The 18,675-nt window shown below is 36.8% G+C and overlaps 1 protein-coding gene across 21 annotated transcripts in view; it reads left to right on the top strand.

Annotated features, from left to right (window-relative positions):
• Nucleotides 1-18,675, top strand: part of LOC136856665 (rho GTPase-activating protein 45-like) — a 596,905-nt gene that overhangs the window by 310,194 nt on the left and 268,036 nt on the right. For all 21 annotated transcript variants that reach the window (XR_010858450.1, XR_010858451.1, XR_010858449.1 and 18 more), the window contains one exon: nt 7,803-7,946. Coding sequence is in view for 18 of the 21 variants with exons in the window: in XM_067134707.1 (XP_066990808.1) it covers nt 7,803-7,946 (144 nt within the window). In the remaining 3 variants the exon portion in view is untranslated. The remainder of the gene's footprint in view (nt 1-7,802; nt 7,947-18,675) is intronic.

The raw sequence follows: 18,675 nt of genomic DNA, 5'->3' as shown, positions 1-18,675 counted from the left end.
TGAGTAAACAAGTACCGTCAACCGCAAACCTAACCCTGTGTGTTACGTAAGCTGGAGATGGTTTCATATGTAACTTCCCCTCCCCCCTTCCACCTCCCATTCCCTGGGGTCCCCATCCCTTCTTTAAAGCCAAAAAAGGGGTTTGCGTGAAACGGCAGGCGCCGCTCTGGTTATTTGCCTTCCGGAGGTTGGTGATAATCACAAGTGTAGGTCATACCCTTTTCATTGCTCTGTTTTGTACCGTTTGTTCAGGCGAGTTTTCAAAGTATGAGAAGGAATTTTTAGGTGTTTGGAGAGAGAGAGAGAGAGAGAGAGAGAGAGAGAGAGAGAGAGAGAGAAAAGTTAAGTATACCTTAGTTTAACCAGACCACTGAGCTGATTAACAGCTCTCCTAGGGCTGGCCCGAAGGATTAGAGTTATTTTACGTGGCTAAGAACCAATTGGTTACCTAGCAACGGGACCTACAGCTGATTGTGGGATCCGAACCACACTGTAGCGAGAAATGAATTTTTATCACCAGAAATAAATTCCTCTTATTCTTCATTGGCCGGTCGGAGATTCGAACTCGGGCCAGCAGAGTGCTAGCTGAGAACGGAACCCACCTACCCAACGAGGAACTGAGAGAGAGAGAGAGAGAGAGAGAGAGAGAGAGAGAGAGAGAGGGGTTTAACTGAACAGATCCTATACAACAATACTGATAAATTTAGCAGAACGTACCATAGAAAATTTTATCGTTTCATAGAGTATGCCCAGCTTTATTCTTGTCTCTGTACGACCAAAATGATTGAGGATAATTGATGAATTCCGTAACATGGCTTTGTACATCAAAGCCATACCCTCATTCGTCTCTGAAGATGTTCTATCCTCAATTGGTTACTAATTTATGGATATCATCGTAATACGGACGTTGCCGTCACTAACGTACAAAATGGGTGGGCGTTTTTGTCATAGCTGATGACAAACTTGTTCGTTTAGCTATTCACTGTTTGATATCTTCGCTGTTGGGTATAAGTTTTTAGTAAGTATGTAAGTTTGTTGCCTGGAAGACTCGACATGTGGATGATGACGGATCAGGCTGAAATTTGATGGACAGCAAAATGGTGAATGGTGGATTTTAAGACTTAATTAATTGTGTTGAAGATCGTCAGCGTCACGCCTTCGTGTTCCAAAAAATAGTGTAAGGAAGGAGGGACTAAGGCGATTAGGTGGTTTGACCCATCCCTCACACTAAGCACTTCTCGAATACAGATTTCTATTCCTTCTCTTGTGTTTCCTGAATCAGTTGATCAGTCTCATCATGAGAGGCGTGTAAATAATCAACTTGGAAGGAGGTTCCAATAACACCTCTCTGGCCACAATCGTGCTTAGTCTAGGCAGCAGTCATGCTCTGCTCGGTGACTTAACCATGAAAGAAAAAAGAGAAATTGACCTACCGCGAGAACCCAAACTATGTATTAAGAAAGAATCATATCTTCTTCATTTGTAATAATCTTACACTTACAAATAAATTCAATGAGTAGCACTGAAGTACCTAGAAGAAAGTGAATTGTTATAAGGGGTCATACTAAGTAACGCATCTTTCTCTTAGAACGAGTATCCCAGGTGCTAGCCTTCCGATTCTCAGCAACTATTAGAGTTAAGGTTGCTACTAGCTTCGTGCTCTTATCCACCATGACTGTAGACCCAACTCTGTCGAATAACTATCAGGTATACAGTTCACTGCTTTTATCAGCTGATACACGCCTAGTTTCATCGTAGCCTCGGATTTGAACCGGGACTTTTTCGTTGATGAATCGATCGTATTAGCCAGTAGACTACTAGGAACTTTTTCTGTATATGCATACCCATATATATATATATATATATATATATATATATATATATATATATATATATATATACGAGGGTAAGTTAAAAATTCAATATACTCTTTATTTAAGGAAATTCAAACATCATTTTTTTCTACATATCTACCATCTAACTCTATACAAAGGCGCTGTTTACCTCTGCAACCCTTCAATTTGGGGCCTTTCTATTAAACCATGTTGAAACTGCATGTTTACAGCTCCAAAGATTCAAACCGGACTCCTCTTAAGTGTTCCTTGAGTTTTGGGAACAGGAAAAATCTGAAGGGCAAGATCAGGACTATAAAGAGGATGTAAGTTTCCCACCTAAACGTAGGACTTCTCTTGCAAACCCTTGATGAATGTGCTGGAGCGTTATCATGATTGCGGTGCAACTTTCCTCGACGTTTTTAGCCAATGCAGTCTTCAGTTTTTGCAAAACACCTTTGTAGTAGTTCCCGGTGATTGTTTTTGTCCTTCAAGGAAATCAATCAAAATCACTCCTTTGGAGTCCCAAAACACTGTTGCCATAACCTTCTGGGCAGATTCTGAACTTCACTAGTGCAGCTGAACCTCTTGGTAACCATTGCTTTGATTGAATTTTACTTTCTGGGTCATATTGATGGATCCAAGTTTCTTCTCCAGTAACAATCTGGTAAAAAAACTCTGATTCATTTGATTCAATCTTCGTTAAAACTGCAAGAGAAAGTTCAGCTCTTTGATGAGTTGGTCTTCGCGCAACGCTTTTTGGGACCCAACGTGCTGAAAGTTTACTCAAACCAAGATTTTCATTTAAAATTGAAAATGCGGAACCATGGGAGATCAGTTTCATTAGCTATCATATCGATAGTAATCCGACGATCTTCATCCACTAGATTCTATTCTTTCATTTTTGCAGTGATGGTCTTCCCTCTCTTGGGTTGTCTTTGAGGTCCTCCTGACCATCCTTAAATCGCTTTATCAATCATAAACAACTGATTTAGATGGAGAAGAATCTCCATAAACTTGTTGCAAAGCTTCAATAATTTTCCTGGTTTCCAATCAAGCTTGGTCAGGAACTTGATGTTAGCTCTCATCTCAAAATTTTTATTTTCCATGGGTTCAAGAAGTTGAGGTGTTAACACCACAGTAGCAAGAGGATGACTGAGGTAACAAGTCTATATGGATCACTACTATTTGGGTTGTTTCATTCTGTAAATACATCATTCAACAATTTTTCCTGGAACTTTTTGACTTACCCTCGTATATATATATATATATATATATATATATATATATATATATATATATATATATATATATATATATATATACACACAGTATATATATATATAGTACACATTGTTGTGTTTGGATTTCCTTCCTGTATATTAGATTCTAGAAGTATTAATGAAAGTTAATTATTAATTATAACTCATCGGATTCTAAATTTCATTGTTTGAAGCCCTTGAGGCTATTTTTTTTATTGCTAAACTTTAGCGTAATCGTATTTATTGTAGACTATTTTAAATTTTTTACATATTAGCTGCGAATGGCCCTTGTAATGGATTTTTACAAAGAATTTGTTTTTTCTTTTAAGTCTTTTCATTTTTTAAAATATTTCTATTTCTGGTGGGTCGATAAAGTTAATATCTTGAGTATAGTCGTTTTCTTTTGTTGTTTTAATTTTTTGCTGGGGTGGGTTAAGGGCTCAGGGGTTGGGTATTGGGGATGGGTTTGGTTAATGTGAAAATAGGCGAAAGGTCCTTATCACAGACAAAAATATATCTAAGCCCTCCTTAGAAATCCTAACGTGAACCTTGGTAGATTTGGGCACCATAGATGAATTAAATATGTCTTGAGTCTTTCAGGTCAGGTCTCTCTCCGAGGAGATTATTTTCTTTTCCCTAACTTCCAAATCTTAGCAGCTCATAATTCTTGTTCTCAACACACTTTTTGTAGTCTTTAGAAACTTATGTATATTTCAGCAAAATACTGAACGTATTTCAGCTAAACTTTATATCATCCAACACATTTTTCGACCCCTGAATGTATGCCTTGCGGACAAGTGTATTTTTTATTATTCCCTCGGGATGACTACCGCTAGAATAATTTTTCACTCCATTTTAACCGAAAAATATTGAATTAGAGTACTGTGCGTTCATTGTCGGCGTTACCTTCCCAGTGCAGTACTGTATATATATACAAATATATATATATATATATATATATATATATATATATATATATATATATATATATATATATATATATATATATATATATATAATTTAGAAGGTATTTGGTGAGACCGGATAAAAATGCTCCGACAGAAAGGAAGGTTTCGTGTGAGTTGGTGTTTCCAGGAAAACTTGGCTTAAGACAAGGGTTGTGTTCTGTTTCCATGACTTTTCAGTATAAACGGTGCTGGTGTTTCAATTTTTGTGTGGGATAACCATGGCTAGGTTACATTGGCTAGGTTTGTATTTATTAATATTTTTTACTTCTGGACTGTGTAAATTTAGTTTTCATGCCAGGGTTACTGATTTTTCTGTCATTTGAAAGGCGAACAGTTGCACATTACCGAAATATTTTTAAAAAAACCTACATTAAAAATATAGGGTAATATTAAGTAGAAAATGACGAGTAGATATTAGTCAGAAACGAAAATGTGCTTACTCTGCCGTAAATATTATATTCCCAAAAATACTAAAAAATCGAAAAACAAGTAAACTGGCTTTCCTTTCTTATATACTGTATATCCCGTTCAAACATTTTGGAGATTATTTAGAACTTTGGAAGTAATTTTCTTTGACTGGTCTATGTAACCAATCTATTAGTTGAGCGTTGCTGCAATATGTTCAGAAAAGCAAAGTAACAAAAATAAACGGTCAAAATAACGACGCGAACATAGCCACAAGCAAAAGTTTCTATACTCTTCTTTAAAAAAAATTGCCAAAATTAAAATTATAAAGAAATGCACTTTTTACGCTATGAAAAAGTATGGTAAATTTACTTTCCAAAGATGTAAATAAATCATTGCTACTTATTTCAGCTATTGCGAAGTAAATACATGTTCCAATAAAATTTTTTTGTTTTGCGTGAGGGTTACCATAGCTGAATATGATTCAGGAGTGTTAGTAGGAAGGAGAGGAAGACCCAGAACGTGGAATGGAAGAGGTACTGGTATGAAGGGGCTTCAATATCCGGAAAGTGATCGAGGTGAATGGCTCACATGTGTAGGGGTTACGATGTTTTGTTGATATTTACATATCTGTAAGTACGCGAAGCATCAAATGGGGATTTTTTCTTTTATACACGGGTCCATACTTGATTGAGCAGTTAAAAGTCTGAGTGTGGCAGAGATTATTTCTTTTTTTCAGCGGGATCCTGCATGTTAGGGGAAACAGTTTATTTTTGGGTATTGGTTTGTTTATTTTTCTTTTAAAGATACATACACACACATATATACATATATATATATATATATATATATATATATATATATATATATATATATATATATAATATATTGTTTGGTATTTATATATTAAAAATTATACATTTCTCTTAGTAGGAAATGGCTCTTAGAGATAAACAGCACTGGTCACTGTCACATGCATTCCTTGACTGCTACATGGTGGCGAACCCCGTGTTCATAAAGCCTTCATATCATGAAACTCCTCATACATTCGCTTAAAAGGTTCATCAGCCGAACGTCAGACCCGTTGAGATACTTTACCATCCAGCTCCCTCTTGCTTGTACTCAGGCACCTCTGGGATGTTAGACCATTCTTGTCTTTTACCTCTTCCTGCCAACAATGTGTCGTGCTTTATTTATCTTTCTTTCTGTTTATGTCTGCTATTCGTTGCCAAGTTAGAAGATTACTTTTCTTTATAGATGCTTATCGTTCTTGCTTTGTTATGTAGTAGCGTATTTAGTTCCAGGAGGTTTAAGAAGACACTTAGTAGTTTCTTTCTTTCATTAGCACCAAAAGAAACAAAGTAACAATAGGTTACAAAATGAATTGCAGTGCAAGATTAAAGTATGAGTCAAATGTGAGCCTTTCTTCTTATATCAACCCACAGTTGGTGAGGCTTACAGCCTCACGCCCTTTCCTTCTTCTGCTTCCTTGCCTTCTCTCTTCTCTCTGCTATCTTTATCTCTCTGCTGCTCCCCCTCAGAACTGGACTTGATAAGGATTTCTGGAAGTCCATGTCCAGCCCCTCGTAGGTGGGAATCTTGCTTCTGTCATGCCTTTGTAGATGAGTAATTGGTTAAGGCTAATCTAAAGACGTCCCTTTTTGGGTGGTTTTTTTGGAAATCACACCGCCATCAAAGGAGGTGCTTGCACGTCACTGGAAGTTATGGATTCCAGCGGCTGTTTATCCAATTAAGGCCACCATGTGTTTTGTTATGGATTCCTTGTGATTTCCAGCTTGGTTAAGTGCAGTCATGATGACTTTGTGACCATGACACAGTCATAACACGTTCCCGAGTTTGGCTTTTGTAATCACAACACAGGTTTTGCTTTTCTAGTGCTGGTTTACAAATCCTTTGTGCTTTCCAGTTCGACTAAGGGTACCCGAATTTTGGCCTTGACATCATGATATAGCCAAGCACAGATGTTTTGTTATTCTCTCTCTCCCTCTATTCGTTTCTTCTAATCTCACTCTCCCCCTCTCTCTCTCTAGCTGTCAGTGTCTATTAATGGAAAGTTTCTCTCTCTTTCTCTTTCGCTATGTTAATTAATATTTAGAATATTCAGAATTTCTAGTTATCACTACAAATGTCAAGGCCATTCTCTGCTCCTCCCTCTTGATAGAAGATGATGACTTTTCGTCGGTCTATCGTCTTTACTCCTCCCACAACATCAGACCATCTCAAAACACACTAACCTATTCTTTCAACTATGGTAACCTATTCTTTCAACTATGGTAACCTTTTTACCACTAACAGGTATCTACCCATTTCTCACCCTTTCCATTCTTTTATGACATATGGTACACTAATAAGTTATCTCAGCAATTTCACTACCTTTCTTTCATTTGCATTCAGTTCCCACACTTCACTTAGGTAAAGGCGCGATGAATCTCTTCCCCATCTTTTGTACACCCCTTGCTACCTTCCTCGTTTCTCCTATTGTGCGATTCACCTCTCATCCTACTATTGTCCATTATATTGATTCCCATATACCTGTGAGTTTAGACTTCCATTCTTTCTCCATCCTAAAAATGACCACGATAAGTTGTTAATATCTAACTGTTTAATATAGCTACTCAGTAAAGAAATCCGACTTAAAACAAAGTCGTGTTTTTAACGATAAGGTGTGGTAATTTGTCTAGAAGCTAGTTTTCTTGATTTTATTGAAACTAAAGAGTGTGTGCTACTTTTAAATATTAAAGCTCTTTTTCTCATCACAGAAAGGGAAGTATGTACAGTAACATTCAGTAGCCATTTGTGCAGAGCTATAGAAAGTAAGCATGCATAACTGATAGGTTTTTGTATATTTTTTGGTTGACAGCTTAGTGTCTCAATTGCCAAAGACCCATTTCTCTTATCTTCAAATTGCCACATTTTTGCAGTTTCGCATTATAGTGCAGATTACGCAGTTTTGAGTTTTTTGAATGATAAAATAATCATTTTTGTACAAGACAATAATTCTACATTTCAGAAAGATATTTTCCTTAACATGAAAACATTATAATGAACTTTGAAACAATCTCCTTGGTATCATTTGTTTGTCGTAGCGGAAATGGAAGTATACCTTGGATATGCTTCTTGTATCCATTTTCTTTTAGATTTGGAAATGACTCGTTTTCTTTGAGTTGGACTATTAACTATTGTATTTCGTCTTACCGATGAATTTCGATTGGTTACTGTTGTATTTCGTCTTACCGATGAATTTCGATTATTAACTGTTGCATTTCGTCTTACCGATGAATTTAGATTATTAACTATTGTATTTCGTGTTGCAGATAAATACGAGACCTTGAGGGTAGCAGCCCACGAGCGTCTTGGAGAGGTCTTGAGAATTCTGAGATCTATCCTGGAAAAATACAGTCCAATTCAGCATAATGAACTTTTGGCTGCAGCATCCCACCTTATTTCCCACGTCAACGGTAAGTACTAACATTTGAGTTTGTATTAGCTGTCGAAGAAATTTAAAATTTGACCTGTTGTTTAAGTTCTGGCCATGAATTAGTAATAGACCATAGTTAACTTTCATTACATGGATTAGTGTCTGATTAATTCCATTTGGCCAGGTCGTATCTAATCATCATGTTGGGGCCATCATTTGGTTCATCAGCGGGTTCCCAGTTCTTTAATGAATTGGTCTTCGGTGTTACTGTTGTTTTTAAATTAAATGCGTCCTTCATTACCTCATGAATGTCTCCAAATTTGTATACAACAGTCATTCTTGTCAACAAATACTCTAGCTTATATTTACCCTAGTGCTTATCATGTGTTGCAATAGTTTTGTCCCACTGATTACAGCGGCCGCCATTTATGTGGGTTGAGCATATAGTGTTGGTCATGTCTCGCTTCCGTCAGCCCTGTTTTGCGTTTGGCCTATAAGAAAACTGTTAGATATTTTCGTGACTTATCCATCACAGATAAATGTTGGTGAGAGAATTTCAATCATGCCAAAATTTCATGGTCTTGACTTTCTACTAAATGGCTTTGACCTCCCATTTTTTGAAATTCTGTTGGGTCCATTTTCTTGAATTAATTTCATAGATACGTCACGGTGGAAAAATTTCAACCTTGCCAAAATTTGATGGCCTTGATTACCACAATATGACATTGGCTTCACATTTCTTGATTATGCATTTAATTCATCTTGTAACATCTTGCATGATGCCTTATATAATTGCGTAACCACATGCATCTTGGCAAGAAAACTGTAATCATGCCAAACTTTAATGACCCTGACAGTTTGTTTGACCTAGACCTTACATTTTTCCATTTTGGAACTGGGCTGTTAAAGTGGTCTGTCAAGAAGTGCCGTAAGGAAGGAGGGATGTGAAGGCTTCAATCACGGTGTTCATGAGAATGAGCTCATTTTCATGAATACCGTAAGGGATGCCTTCATATAACTCATAACAGCACTTCTTGACACGAGGACTTGAACAGCCAAGTTCCAAAGAAACTACAAAAGTAATCAGACTTATGTTTCCCCTTGCAAGAAGACTGTAACTCAAGGAGGGGCACGCATTCCTGATGAACATACTTTTTTAAATCGAGTTTCTTTACTGAGTAGCCTTATTAAATAGTTATATATAACTTACGATGGTCATTTTTAGAGCGAATGCAGTATTCAAAGACAAGTTCCCAACTAATAAAACTCATCTTTTACAACACAAAAATACTTCAATGCAAATACAAGTCTCAAAAAAAAAAGGGAGAGCAGAGATCCATATGAAACTTGATGGAACTTGAGAAGGGTTTTTATTTTTTTTTAAATGCTGAGGATGATCAGGCAACAATATGTACTACACAAAGTATTTTCAAGAGGGGAAATTGAGAGTTAATGCGAACGGGAGTCAGATTATGATAGTAAAAGACAGGAAGCAGAAACAAATATAATGTTAATAAGGACGGAACAAGAATAGAAGTCAAAACTCACAGGTATGTGGGAATCAGGGAATCAATATGATTGACGATAGTAGGGTGAGAGGTGAATCGTGCAACAGGTACAGCAAGGAAGGTAGTAAGTGACGTACAAAACATAAGGGAGAGATTCATCTCGCCACTACTTAAATGGGCTTCGGATCAATGTTTCACACGTGACTAGTTTCTTGTGGTGTAATCCATGTAGCTCATACACATGGCCGTGACCTCTTCAGGGACAAATCTGTTCTCCAGTAGATTTGTTTTATGTCCGATTTTATATAATTAGGAATTATCTTACTGACTACTGTAGAAACTAGAACATTGTGTAAATGCAATCTGTTATTTTGTATTGGTGTATTCCTTCTTACTTGCGATGAGTATTTAAGGGAAATGGTTTTTTTTAATGTGGTTTCATTTTATGGTTTCTATCATTTACTGGAATTCTGGGTCCTGGCTTCTCAGTTTTATCTATCCTATACTTTTGTCCTCATCGTTAATTACATGGGACACTTGCATTCTTCCTCCTATGCCTCAACTTTCCTTTTCGTGAACGGTAACGAAGATATATTTTTATCATAAATCTTACGCCTTGCATTTTGTAGCATTTCTACTTCAAAAAACTCACATGGAATTCATCACATTTTGGCTATGACGTACAACTTGCGAATATCAAATACTGCTAACAACATGTGTGGTTTACATTCTGTTGATTTGGCTGTGGAGTCACGCATACGCTTTTGTGATATGTAATTCCAAATATAGTTAAGGGGAAAATTCCATGAAAAAGCAAATCTCTCTCCTTAAACATTTAAATACATTTTATGTAGATGTTTTGGTCATTTAGCAGCTGACACACTGCCATAGTTGTTAACTCATATCGTGTTTAGTAGCCTTGGAGTTTTTTATGATAGTTTGTTATTATTCTCTGTCACCATAATCTTTATGAAAATGTGTTCATCATGCAGTGAATATTTTAACAAAAATTTGCCAGTACTTAGTGTATTTAATTTTTAAAACAAACTTGCGCTTTGGAGAAGGTTAGTGAAACATTTAAGCCTCCCATGTATTATGTCCATTTTCTTTCCGTTTTCGATTACTGATATTCAGAGAGAATTTTGTTTGTATGGGTGACTCTCTTATTAATTCATACTACTGTGCATTTTGCGTACCGTGGGTCTTGTATCTTCGTCATCATTTTCTCAGTTTTCATATTTTTATATCATTTATGTTAGAGATAGTTTCACATTTACCACTGTTATAAGTTATGACCGAAGTACAGCATGACCTAACCATCTTTTGGAACAGTTCAAATAATTTGTGGCTTTAATTGATGTTATGAAAGACTGCATTTCCTTCTATTTCTATTTTAATGATATGTTACATTCATGTTTTTAAATCATAGTTATAGTGGCACTTTAACATAAGGGCAAAACATGAATGCAACTCTTAAATTATATTTTGAGACAACAGTATCCGTTCAGAACGGTTGTAATGGTTTCAAACTCATTTTGCATGCTTTATTTACTTTTTTTTTTTTTTATTAAGTTTTGTATTATTCTCTTGAAATGACATCGTGAATTTTTAGTCTTGAGTGCCTGCTAAGAGTCCAGAGAATAACAACAGACAGACCACTAGTTTTAATACCTACAGCCAACCTTTGTATAAGGGCCGTGCTGACATAAGGTTCCCCTAGTAAACCAGTCAGCCAACCATGTAGTACAGTATATGGTTCAGTATGCTGAACCGAATAAAATAAAACACCAAATCACTTTACCGTAAATTTGCACAGATTGTTGTGAAGACACTGGGTTACTCCCATAGTTTTTATTGTCACCTATTTAATATGTGCCTACAACTAGACATTCTTGCTTAATTTTCCACATAGGCTGTACGAGAATTTAAGATGATCTTCTTAGCTTGGAATTTGTCGTATGCTGTGTCCATTTTGACAGTTACATACTTAAGTGTGTTGTTTGATTTTTTAGCAATATCTTTACAATTCTGGTTTTATAGATTGGTTAATCAACATACTTTCTTCTAAATCTGTTAACATTTAAGTATTAGATTATTTTGTGGCTGCTGAGGATGTAATGTTCAAAATGCGCATTTAAGAGTTGATTGGGTTACACTTGAGATCCTGAAGTTTTGGTGCTGATAGCATGATTGTGTAGCTGTTCAGAACTTGCGAGATATGTCTAGACGAGGGAAATGTTCTGAAAGAATGGATGAAAGGGTAAATTGTTTCTTTACGTAAAGGTAGAGGTGATAAAAGACGACAGTAATAATTATAGGGCCATAACAGTACTCAGTCTACCAGGGAAAGTGTATGGTAGGACTTTGACAGAGAAAGTATAAAAGATGATATGACTGATAGGGAAGAACAGTGTAGGTTTAGACAAGAAAGAGGATGTATGGATCACGCTTTTGTCATAAAATAGAACTGAAGAGTTCTGAAATAAATAAGATGATGGTATGGAAGTAAAATCGATAGACGGAATGTGGAGGGTATGGACATTCAGTTGATGGATTCAGTTGAGATCAGTCAATTTTTTTCTATGGAAGTGGCGCTTGTATTGGTGAGAAACTGGGTCAGAGACAAGGATGTGAGTTGTTTCCATGGATATTTAATATGTTTACGGATGGAGTTACACAAGAAGTCAGAGACATGAAATTAGACAGATACAGATGTCTGGAATAAGAAAGTAATTCGTGAATGATAGATTGAATAGTTGATGTTAGCAGACTGGGTATAGTGAAGAGAAACTCCAGAAACTTGAAGTTTGGAAATATTTGCAAGAGGAGAGAGTGTAGACTAAATATAAAAAAAGAGTATGATTATGAAGGTAAATGACAACCACGCAGAACCAGCATTGAATGTCATTGTGGAAAGTGAAAGAAAGGAAGGCATTGATTAACATTGTGATTTTTTGGTAGAAGCAAAAAAAGAAGCAGGGTGTGTGAAAGATACTGTGAATGGATTTGGAATGTCAATGGAAGCTTATTTAGGAGTGGATGAAGGGATTATTGAGGCAACTGTTCTTTAGGGAAGTGAAGTGTGGATGTTGATTACAGATAAAAGAAATAGTGTTGAGGTTCTGGAGATGGATAGTTTATGTAGTATATGTGACATAAGGGGCATTTTACATAGTATATGTAGCGTAAGAGGAACTGACAGTTTGGGGAATGCGGAGTACTGTACATAGAAGTGTTAAAATACTGGTGTAGGGGAAAAGATAGACCAGTGTGTTTTGAAAGCGTATAACTCAAAAGTGCTCGAGGAAAGTAGTAGGAGAAAACCTAAGAAGTGAGGGGTTTGTGGTTGGGGGTGGGGGAAGCTGGTTAACTTAAGGTGGCGGAGAACTGAAACCAAGCAACTTTAAATGTAACTTTAGATGGTATGAAATATTTAATAGAAAGAAGGGTCATTAATGTTAAGGAAGCAATAGTGTTTGTGCAATTTAAAAGTTAAGTATACCGTAGTTTAACCAGACCACTGAGCTGATTAACAGCTCTCCTAGGGCTGGTGGCCTGCCGGAGACTCGAACTCGGGCCTAGCAGAGTGCTAGCCGAGAGCTCTACCGACTCGTCCCATGAGGAACTTGTGTGTATATATATATATATATATATATATATATATATATATATATATATATATATATATATATATATATATATATATATATATATATATATATATATAATGTAAAATCCTACTGACCAAAGTGATAATAATAGATATCGTAATAAGTCCTTTTATCTCCTTGACCTTTAGTCATTCTCACCTCGTCTCCATCAGCCCCATTCACTGCTCCATCCGCCTTATTAGAACTTCAATCAGGTAAATGAGAGTCATCGGGTTTAGTGCTCTCTCTCTCTCTCTCTCTCTCTCTCTCTCTCTCTCTCTCTCTCTCTCTCTCTCTCTCTCTCTCTCTCTCTTTTTCCGCAATTGAATGGAGGCTAATCCCGTCATCTCTCTCTCTCATAACTCCCTTTATTCTCCCCCCCATTTAATCCGTCTCTTTAACGCTCGAATGTTCAGAGAATACAGAGAATGTTTCCTGTCGTTCTGAATGCGCGTTTTTTTTTTACCAGCTGTTGACGGATTATTATTATTTCTACTCACTTTTTCCTTTTATCTGTCATATTTTTTCTTGCTTTCATTTCGAGTGTTGTTACTGTCCTTTCACTTATTTCTCTTCTGATGCTCATCTTCATGAACGTATTAGTTAGCATAATCGGCACCTTCTTGCTGTTTCTGTACCCTTTTATTTAGAGTTCATATTCTCCGCCCTATTTTGTCATAGTTTTCCACATTGATATGTCTTTGATCAGTGATCTGGACCGCCGTAGATCTGTGTACAGTATGTCTGATTGTTACAGGTCTGGCTGTGTATTAGGAAGCTCTAAACTTCAGCTTCATCCGTTTAAACCTTTCCGGCAAGCCTTCGAGATCACTTTAGTTTTCTGTAAAAGAAAACTATTAAGATGACTGTCCGCAATTTTTCTGTCCGCCCCCATATCTTAAAAAACTACTGAGGCTAGAGGGCTGCAAATTGATATGTTGATCATCCACCCTCCAATCATCGAACATACCAAATTGTAGCCCTCCAGCCTTCAGTAGTTTTTATTTTATTTAAGGTGAAGGTTAACCATGGGTCGCGTCTGGCGGTGCCAGTCGCCGGCGCATCTTCACTTGACCGCATCTGGCGAGCAACTGAGCGCTGACCGGTCGTGGCTGAGAGTTTCATACTGCAGCACATCGAGAGTTTCATGCAGCATTATACGCTGTACAGAAAACTCGATTGCGCCGAAGAAACGTAGGCGCATTTTCTACTTGTTTTATTTATTGCTTTCTCTTGCCTTAAGACATTGATGATCTGCTTCAGTTGTCAGGGCGGGTCTCGTTATCGTTTTTGGACCAAATCCATTGGGAAACATATAGCTTTAGACCTTTAACATCCTGCCGATGAGCCGTCTTAGTAGGTGTGTGAGTGGGCTAATTTTATGGAAGTTTTTGCACTTTAGCAACTATAGGATGAATATGGCTGACGATTATGTCGGTTTTCTTCGGACCAACCCTTTCAGGGAAAACGGCTTGCTGGTAAAAACAAAATAAGTTTGACGAGCTGCATTTCAGTTTGTTTCCCTTGTAAATTCGAATCTTTGTCTCCCGTTTTCCTCTATTTCCTTTCTTGTTTTTAAGGTTGTTTTTTACCGCTTCGTTTCTCTAATTCCTCAATGCCTCTCCTTCTTTTCTTTCAACTCTCCTCTTTCTCTACTCCTTTTACTGTTCTTCCACTCTCCTGTGGTTCTCTATCTCAATCTGATTCTTTCAGTTCCTTTTTTCTCTATTCATATTTTACTTTTCCCCTCCCCTTTGACTGGGTTCTCCTTCGTGGCCTCCTTCCCCGGTTTCCTCCCATTCACATTTCTCTTGTAATCCTTCCTTCCGAAAAGATTCTCCCTTGTGATCTCCGTCCACTTTTCTTCTTCTCTCTCTCTCTCTCTCTCTCTCTCTCTCTCTCTCTCTCTCTCTCTCTCTCTCTCTCTCTCTCTCTCTGATCCCAGAAGCCGTCAACCACACCAGGTTCTTCTGAACATGACAGTTTTACTCACATTGGTGCACCACCATCTACCCATTCCCCCCCCCCATTCCTCCTGTGCTAAATTCAGGTCATCCATTGAATTTTTGTGTTCTGTTTTTGGTGTTGTGTTCGGTTGTTTTTTACTGTGATTAGCCGTACTGTGAATCAGTTATTATTTTCTGAATAGTTGTAGGGGTTCTTGTAGACATGAACAGATATATATACACACATATATATATGTATATATATGTATATATACATATATATCTGTGTATGTATATATATCCTTATACATATTTCCTAAGTGTGTAAATAAAGTACGTCATATTATATTTTTTTGATTTTCAGGCATTTACATTTTTGCGAAGTAATGTCGACAAATTTTCCAGCAGTTTCGTAACCGAAAAGAAAAAGTTGTTGTCAGGTAAACTGTAGAGAACAGAGTCCATTTATTAATAGCGTGGATATGTCAGAAGCATTTATGCTCAGCTTAGAGATGTGAGGGAGACCTTTTCTTTCATGCCTCCTCCTTAATGAGTGACTCATGAGAATCTATTAAAAACGGAAGACGAGATGAAATTGTTGTCATGCTAAATCAGAGACGTGATGAAAATAACACGACGTCTAACCTTTATTGTCACTTCGCATTAATGCTGTCTTCTTGTTTTGATCTGTTCCACCTCTCTCTCTCTCTCTCTCTCTCTCTCTCTCTCTCTCTCTCTCTCTCTCTCTCTCTCTCTCTCTCTCTCTCATATGTTTGTCTGCCAGTCTCTTCCTCTGCCTCCCGCTTTTACCATATTAATGACTCTCACTCTCTCTCCACTTTACAGTCAACAATCTCTCTCTCTCTCTCTCTCTCTCTCTCTCTCTCTCTCTCTCTCTCTCTCTCTATGTGTTTACCTGCCATTCTCTTCTTCTGTCTCCCGCTTTTACCATATTAATAACTCACTCTCTCTCCACTTTACAGTCAACAATCTCTCTCTCTCTCTCTCTCTCTCTCTCTCTCTCTCTCTCTCTCTCTCTCTCTCTCTCTCTCTCTCTCTCTCTCATATGTGTTTGTCTGCCAGTCTCTTCCTCTTCCTCCCTCTTTTACCATTACCAATCTGATCCCTCCCCTCTCTGTTTGTGTCTCGTTTGCTGATATTAATAACTCTCACTCTCTCTCCGCTTTACAGTCAACAATCTCTCTCTCTCTCTCTCTCTCTCTCTCTCTCTCTCTCTCTCTCTCTCTCTCTCTCTCTCTCAGCATAATGTTGATCATATTAAGGAAGAATGTGCTGCCTGCTAGACTATAAAACAAAAAGGTCGTTTTTGGATTAGCGGTTTTTAGGAGCCCTATACGAGTAGTTTTAAAAACATCCATTTTTACTTTAAGACTTCTTTACTACTTTGAAAGACTTCTTTACTACTTTGACCTGTTTCTTTGCCCCGGTTTTCTCCCGGATTTATGCCCCTGAAGGATTACGTCTGATGCCTTAAGCGCCGAGTAAGATTATACGGTACTAAAAAGATGAGAAAAAAGGTAATTCGTTTTTATGGCCGATTTTAAGGATTACTGTATGAGAGGCAGGAAGCTCTAGAGAAGTTTTCCCCTTTTATCAATTATTCTGGAAGTTGACGATAATCCCTTTTTGATGTCGTGGGACGTATTTTATTTTAACTTCTCCAGTATTGCATTTTGATGTTTGTGTTATTTATACATTTGGATGTAAACACGCTTTTGAGCTCATATTTAAATGAGTGTGTTTTTTTTTTAACAGGAAATGATCTGATAACTGAGTTGAGTTCTTATTGAAAATGGAGTGTAATGAAGGTAATTTTGTAATTATTGAATTAAAAGTCGTGTGTAAACAATATTTTAGGAATGAACTATTTATTTCGTGAAGTATTATTAATGCTGTCTTGTTAGCCATGTATCCGTAGCAAATCGTTCAAAAAAAAAAAAAAAAAACAAATCTTATCTCACCCAGTTTCAGATTCTTGATGAAGAAATAACAGTTTAACTGTTCCGCAGCGAACGACTCTCATTCGCGCATGCGCAGAAAATCCCTCCCAATGTCCATAACAGTTATTAATATTGTTCACAAAGTGCGTTCGTGTATAAGGAAAAATTACCCTTAATTTGGCGAGGATGTCTTCAAACCAAAATAGGTAAACAAGACAAAAATGGTGTCAGTCGACGAAAACTATTATAAATTATAAATGAAAATAAAAAAGAAGCAGATTTGAAGGAGCAGTATTGCATTCATTTGTCGGGAAACAAAAGACTGTCGAATAAAATTTTATGAAATCTCTTCCTCGGTCTTGCTGTAGTTGTCAGATCATCGTGGCCCGATGGTCTTTTGTCAGCAATAGTTCTCTCTTATCGATTCAACTCGCGTATAAGGCCAAGTTATTTTAGGTTAGGCGAGCATCGTATCGGTGGATCCGGCGAGTAGAATTTTTATTTTCGTTTTCGATGGACGATCACCCTTCGACATTTCTTTATTTATTTATATTACAGGTATCCAGGTCTCTCATCAAACCGATGTTATACTGCCTTGAGGAGCGTTGCCTTTTTACTTGAGTTTTTAGACTGATATTGCAACTGTTCCTTACTGATGAGCAGATAATTGTTTGCTCATCCAATTTCAAGACGAAAACAGCATTTTTCGATGTAAATGGAGCGACAACAAAAACTGAGTGGTTTTGTGCTCATTCTGAAAAGGAGTATCGTTCTTCACTGGGCAGCTCAGTGTCAAATCTTAACAGATAATTAATACCATAAAACTGACCGAGAGGAGCTTTTCTCTGCATGTTTTGCAAAATCGTAAAAATGAGACTTTTTTTTTTTTTCGTTCAGTTTTGGAATTGTTTTGTGTTTATGTCGAGCATTCTCAACACACACACACACACACACACACTGTTTATATAGTTAAAGGAGGATAATTACACGTGATGCTAACGACTGCACCTTGTAAATAATGGAGTTGGGCTATTAATTTCTGTATTTCGTACACCTTTACAGTAAAGTTTATCAGTATGTTACACACACACACACACACACACACACACATATATATATATATATATAAATTTAATTAACCTCCCAGTTCTATGCTACGGGTATTACGCTTTACGATACGATTGAGCAGTTAAATGCTTCATTGATCATCTAAGCGGGAGACCTTAATTATCAATCACATACAGACAAAACACACACAGATATTATATATGTATATATATACAGTATATGTATATACATATATAGTTATATATATATATATATATATATATATATATATATATATATATATATATATATATATATATATATATATGTGTGTGTGTGTGTGTGTGTGTGTTATATATGTATATGTACAGTATATAAGATATATATACGTATGTACATAATATTTTTTCCTATTCCAAGAAGTAGCATGAATCATTTTCATTGGACATCCATTATATTACTGGATTACCGCCCCCCTTCATCTTTTCTCCTTCTCCCCTGCTGGTACTGTCATGATAAATGTTCGCAATTCTGTTCCTCGACTCTCCTGTTTGCCATTCATGCCATGTTTTCTCTGCGGCTTATCTTAATCCTTTTTTATCATTGTATTTTCATTTTAGCTCCCCCTGTCTCCTTTGTCATTGCCGGCTTTTGAAC

Source organism: Macrobrachium rosenbergii, chromosome 36, assembly GCF_040412425.1.
Source record: "Macrobrachium rosenbergii isolate ZJJX-2024 chromosome 36, ASM4041242v1, whole genome shotgun sequence".
NCBI classification, from domain to species: Eukaryota; Metazoa; Arthropoda; class Malacostraca; order Decapoda; family Palaemonidae; genus Macrobrachium; species Macrobrachium rosenbergii.
The sequence above is the reverse complement of the archived record's forward strand: the minus strand, read 5'-3'. Positions and strand labels throughout refer to the sequence as shown.